Below are 6,216 nucleotides of genomic sequence, written 5' to 3'. Positions count from 1 at the left end.
TTGCAGCTCTGCGCTGGAATCACAGAGTGGCGATGGAACTTCGAAGGATGGTGAGTCGCTTCATGTTACCAAGTGCCGACAACTGACGGCTAGGTGCTCTAAAAACTATTTCGATAGAAAAATTTAAAGTTCTACGAATTTATTAAGAAATCGTGTACAAAAATTAGTCTAGTAAACATGTGAATTTATAAGGTAAATATCATTATTATTAACATTTATTATAAAAACTAAATATTTTATTATTTTAGTTACTATTATATATTTTCTTAAATCTGTATGGTATATTGTATAATAATTCCTACTTAGTATTTAATATAATAAGCATAGTTTGACCTAATTTCTCTGCGTGTGAAAGGGAATGAGAATGAGGAGCGAGGATCCGAGTCGAGAGCCGCATACAAATGAGGCGTACCCAATGTTGACAATGAATATTAACCTTGAGTGCTGCTTCAGCCGGTTTTTGCCTGGCCAAGGTCATCACATCCCATGCCAGCTCGATTCCGATTCCAGAGGATGTGGAGATGGTGTGATGAGATGGTTGCCGATAATTGCCGCGGGCATCGACTGTAGTCGACCTAATGGAATCGCTGTGAATGTCATTCGGCCTGATGTGTGTAATCGATTCTGCAGCTGACTTGTTTTATTAAATGAAACGCTAAAGTGCCATTAATTCTTTTTTTAAATTACCTACGTTACTAGGAAATGCTTTGTTTTTTTGGATTTCTTATAAACTATAAATGATATAAAATAATTAAGGTTGTGTTCCAGATTTTACAACGACAGATGAGGGATATTCCGGAGTAAGAGCCTCGCTTACGGCTACAGATGACTTAAGAGATTCAATTCAACTACTTTCCCACATCCTCCGCGAATTCTACCATAAAATTTCCAGTGCTCTTAGGTGCTATCGATTGGGTTCACATGCGAAGTTTGCATTCCCAGTCACTTGGCTGGTTTGCCAGTTAGCTATTTGGCTGCTTTTGCACCTCGACATTAAGCCAGTTGGATTCAGACTGCTAACCCAGTTTTAATAATCACGAAGTGGAAGTTACTCCGCGGTAATTACCTTTTGCATTCGCTAGATTTTTCAATTCTTTTTTTACTATTTCTTTCTTACCTCTCGTTTGCGGCACGAACGGCAGTTTGGAGGTGACTGACATATCGCATCGTATAAATCGCAGCTAAAGACGAAATTTAATAATTTTAGAGCCCGGCATTAGCGGCTTGGCTGGGCCCGAAAATTATGAATTCTCGCCAGAGCCGCCAATTCGCTGCACTGCGAGAAAAGCCCTATGCCGCCGGCTTTTTCTTGCGTCCGAAATTCTCGCCGTCTTCCAGGGTCTCCGGCAGCGGAGCTCCTCGAGTCTCCGGAATGAACAGAGTGCCGACGATGGCCAGAATGGAGAAGGCCCCGAAGATGAGGGGCGCTATCCACAGGCCAAATTCATCCAGATCGACGATCAGTGGCGCCACAATGGATCCCACCCGGCCGACCATCGAGCACAGTCCCACTCCGCTGGATCGCACCACCGTGGGAAAGAGCTCTCCGCCGTACAGATAGACATTCGGGAAGGTGACCGAGGCTCCGAACAGGCCGATGGTGGCGCAGGCCACCCTGACCATCTCGCCCTGGGTGGAAAGGCAGGCTAAGAGGATCAAACCCAAGGCAGCGCATCCGTTGGACAGCAGCAGGGTCAACTTGCGACCCAGGTACTTGGTGAGGATCACACAGAGACAGGTGCCCGGAACTCCGACGGCGGCGGCAATCAAGTTGCTGATGAAGATGTTGCCGCCCAGCTTGGAGACATACTGGGCGGTGCCGTAGTAGACCATGCAGACCACCAGCCAGTTGTTGGCCATGCAGATAGTCTTTATCCGCATGAACGGGGTGCGGAAGAGATCCAGCATGGTTCCCCTTTTGACCGGCTGACGGGCTGCCAGTGCCGCGTGGGCCGCCTCGATCTCCGGCCGTATTGTCTCCGTCGGCGCCCTGTTGCACTTGGCGATCTTCTCCAGGATCTTGACGGACTTGTCCACCCGGCCGGTGGTGAAGAGCCAGCGCGGGGATTCCGGCACCAGCCAGATGTAGATCACAAACACGGCCGAAAAGATGGTGATGCTGAACTGATACCATCGCCACTCGCGAATAAAGTAGGCGAACACCGCCAAGGAGGCGTGGCCGATGTTGAACGGCAATTGGTAGAGAATGGCCACCAATTCGCGCTTCTTGGGCCCCACGATCTCCATGAGCAGGACGAAGCTGCAAAGGGATCCAATATACGGGCTTATTATTTTGAGATCTGAATCTTTGGGGAAAAGTCTTTAAACCCACCTGGTGGTCATCGTACCCGCCGTGGCCACAGCCACCAGAAACCGGAAGAGGCAGTAGAACCAGAAGGCGGGCGAAACGCAGACGATCAGTCCAGTGATCAGCTGCATGAAGCAGCTAGTCAGGAAAGCAGGACGGCGACCAAATCTATAATAAACAAATAAATAAATACAAAAAAATAATAAAAACAAATAAATAAATTTAAAAATAATAAATAAATACATTTAAATATTTAAATTTTTTGTTGGTTTTAAAGTAAGGGCTAGTACTCAACCCAACAAAAAGTCGTCCAAAACAAAAACTTCATATGAAACAAAATTTTTTGACGTTGTTTTTCATATGAAGTTTTTTGTTTCGGACGACTTTTTGTTGGGTTGAGTACTAAGCCTAAAGCGGAAATATGAAAAAGTTGTATATATTTTATACTGAATCCACTTCGTTTTACGTCAAAATAAAGAAAAGGGAATGCGAACCTTTCAAGTTTCCGATTAAAATAATATACTCACCGGTCGGCCAACATGCCGAAAACCAAGCTGCCGATTAGCACGCCCAGCATTACGAGGGATTGGGACAAGCTGGCCAGCTGCTTCTTGTTGCAGGTAAGATCCCATTCGGTTATAATCGTGGACTTGAAGACGCTGGTATCAAACTCGGTCTCCGAGCACTCGTCACTACAGGGATCTGTGACGTTGGCCGTGGTGCAGGATAAGGGCGTGGGGGCGGCTAGGAAAATGTGACCCAGTGTGTGCCATCCCGTACCGAATTTGCACAGCAGGATGAGGAAGAAGTAGAACAGCTGATAACGCCGAAAGTCGCCGATCTGCGAGATAATCGGATCGGCCGTCTTTGTCACCGGTTTCAGCGGCTTCGACGCCCTTGCTTCCTTCGGTCTGTCGGCCATTGCGCTAAAAACAAAAGAATTTCGATTGTCAAGATTTTGAAATTTTTACATTTGAATTTTGAGAAAATAATCAAAGTGCTTTTCTTCAAGTGTAGAGGCCTACCGAGCCGACTGGTTTCTCGGTGGGTGGACTTTCTCAAATATTTGCCGGCTCTAGCGCAAATTGGACATATCGAGCGGTGCGGCTCAGTGCAGACTGGCGTGAAATTATGGAACCCGGGCAGATAGCGATTTCATTTGCAAGCAACTGGCCACCGCCACAGAAAAGAACCGGTTTTCGCCAAGAGAGAGCTTCAGAGATTCAGTCTGGGGCAGCGTGACAAGTCGCAGCTCGGAGATATAGAAGCCGGGAAGTCGGGGGTATTAGCACTTGGCCGCGGATCCACCGCCAAAATGGCATTTGGAAATAGGAGTACGGCCTCTGCAGTTTGTCAGCCCAAAATGCCAACAGAGACTGGGGCTAAACTTTTACTCTTTAAGTAGGTAAATGAAGTCGGCTGCCTGGTTAATTGGAGGAAGGTGCGCCCGGGGACCCGGCCCGCTGATGCTGGGATCTAGCTGGCAGATTAAGCCATTGTCTGCCCGCAGATAACCGCAAGTCCCAGTTACCCATTAAGATGGCTTAATTAAGGAAGCACTGGGTCCAGTGAAAGTTAAGCCGGAGAGCGGGCGGCGAGCCGAAGAAAGAGAGTCGACGGCCCGAGATTTCTGGCCCGAGATTCCGCGACGAGTTCCCACGGCAACGACAACCTGTCTGGCTGTCTGGCGGAGGCTTTTTGCGCAATCGTCAGCGGCTGGCAAAATGTCACAACAATTGCAAATAAATTATATATGCAAATTGGATGGCCAATCAATGGAATGGCCATTGGGGAAACGCAGCGTTTTAATACGATCGGCACATGATAAATCTAGCCATACACAAAGCACCCACTTGGAGTACAAGAAACACACATTTTTATAGTAATGCCTTTGTTCTTCGGTCTCTTGATCGCAAAACACATTCTTTGAATGCAAAGCAGTTAAATCTTTGTCAGCAGCCGTTCACTTTAGCAACACTCCTTTAAAAGTTATGATTTTATGATCATACTGATTTTTTTATCTTTTGAGCAGCGTAACTCAAGAAGCACTTACCCAAGTGTTTTATATCTTTCACTACTATTTCTGTCGTGCCTCAAGTTCTATTAATAATTAATAATACAAATTTTCCGGGGGCCTGTCGGGGGCCAAAATTATATAACAGAAGTAGTCAATTGATAAAGCTGGATTCGTAATCTCGCACTTTTTGAACCACGTCTGGAAGGCTTCAGCGCTCCACAATCAATGGCGAAAGCATCTCGTCTCGTTTGTGGAAAAACTGAGATGGCAATAAAGTCGTGTGTACTTTAATCCCATATGATAAGAGACGTTCGACAAGCGTCGCAAACCCGACAAACAATAAAAAATTTCCTGAACTTGTGTCCAAGGGAGATAACAAACGTCTATATATGTTGTTTACTATTAGCTCACCTGAAGTAAGCCTTCCTATATAAGCATTCATATATAATCGTTTGAGCAAACATCAGCTTCTGTATTCCAAAAAAGACCACTGATTTTTTTCTTTATGTTAATTAATGGAGACGTCTTCAAACATAATCACGCAGTGTTCATCAGATGAGCACGCGTTTGCCAAACTTGATATTATATGACATAATATTCGAAAATAAAACAAGAATTAAATGATTCGGGGTGTTGATTTATTTGGCGAGACGATAATTGTGTTAAATTTTTTTAGCTCCTTACCAATTCCTATAAATAACGTTTTTTTCGTTTTGAGCACAGCAACTAATTAATATGTGAAGATAATAAATTATCTACAAAAAGAGCATTCAACGTACGTAAAAAAAATATTTGTTTATATAAATATTAAGAGATAAGAAATTTAGCAATATATTTATCCAATGAGGACAAAAACAAATGAATATCTTGTTAAAGCAACGAAAGTTTGAGAATGAGAAGAATCAATGCATGTGTAAGCTGCCATGCAGCCACAAAACTAAATCCAATTAAAGTACTCTGTTTAATATTTACATTTGGTGGCCTGACAAGTGGTCTAAGCCGATTTCGGTGTCCCAAATGGGCCGCCAGCCGGACTGTTTAGGCCAGATATTCGCAGTCCCAATGCGGGGGAGCGGGTATTTATGACCCGGCAACGCTCCAATTAGCACACAAAAGGATTACAGGGGAAATGCCAAAATTCTGGTGCTGCACAGAGGAGCATTCGGCACTTGGCAAGGCCAACAAATGTTCTGGGCCGGCTTTGAAGCGCTTTGCGGTTTTTCCTCCATAATTGCAGGCCAGGCCAGGACCGAGCTGAACTGAACTGAACTGAAGTGGACAGTGGTCGAGTGGACCATCGGACCATTGGACTAGTGGCCCTGGCCGCCGGATTGCGAGGAATCCACTTGTGAGCCAGCGAGCAAATCAAGCAGCAGGCATTTAATTTCAAACTGCCCCCCATCCACTCACCAGGGCGCAATCAAAATATTTTATAGGTTGGCCATAAAGAAATTCATAAAGCGAAAAGCAGCAGCAACTGCAACTCTGCCAATTCATACGAAAATTGCTAACTCAGCGCTCACATATATCATTTTTATGCGCGGCCACGCCCCTTTCAGCTCGTAGTAAATTGACAAATGCAGCGGGCCAAGTCTGTGAGATGTCTTTGCCACTATTTAAGGTCTTTCTCGAGAAGATCGAGGCGGAGGAGGAGGCGGAGGAGGATGCTGCGCGCTGGAAGCATCGAAATGAAAAAGCGCACCGAAAACTATGAGCAACGCTTAGCGAAATAAAAGTGCTTGTAATATGTAGTTAAAATCCAAGTAAGGCGATTGGTTAAGCAGAGCAAAGTCGACTGGGAGATGCCCTATAGTTTAGTACACTTTTTCTCAAAATATGTCTAAAGAATTTCCATAATCATTTCGATTTACAAGATAGAGAAATTTCACAG

General features: G+C 44.9%; 1 protein-coding gene across 3 annotated transcripts; it reads right to left on the bottom strand.

Annotated features, from left to right (window-relative positions):
* Nucleotides 1-122: 122 nt before the first annotated feature.
* LOC108055007 (organic cation transporter protein) lies at nucleotides 123-4,460 on the bottom strand. Of its 3 annotated transcripts, XM_017138178.3 has the most exons (4): nucleotides 4,362-4,460; nucleotides 2,836-3,234; nucleotides 2,333-2,476; nucleotides 123-2,260 (listed from the first exon to the last, which is right to left on the bottom strand). In XM_017138178.3, the coding sequence occupies exons 2-4, from the start codon at nucleotides 3,228-3,230 to the stop codon at nucleotides 1,291-1,293; spliced, it is 1,509 nt and encodes a 502-aa protein (XP_016993667.3). In that variant the 5' UTR covers nucleotides 3,231-3,234; nucleotides 4,362-4,460; the 3' UTR covers nucleotides 123-1,290. The 3 variants fall into 3 exon arrangements, with proteins under 3 accessions (XP_016993667.3, XP_070069360.1, XP_070069361.1); XM_070213259.1 differs by lacking the exon at nucleotides 4,362-4,460 and having other exon boundaries at nucleotides 2,836-3,314; XM_070213260.1 differs by lacking the exons at nucleotides 2,836-3,234; nucleotides 4,362-4,460 and adding an exon at nucleotides 2,552-2,636.
* Between the last annotated feature and the right edge of the window lie 1,756 nt (nucleotides 4,461-6,216).

The sequence above is a fragment of the Drosophila takahashii genome, chromosome 2R (assembly GCF_030179915.1).
Source record: "Drosophila takahashii strain IR98-3 E-12201 chromosome 2R, DtakHiC1v2, whole genome shotgun sequence".
Classification (NCBI taxonomy): Eukaryota; Metazoa; Arthropoda; class Insecta; order Diptera; family Drosophilidae; genus Drosophila; species Drosophila takahashii.
The sequence above is the reverse complement of the archived record's forward strand: the minus strand, read 5'-3'. Positions and strand labels throughout refer to the sequence as shown.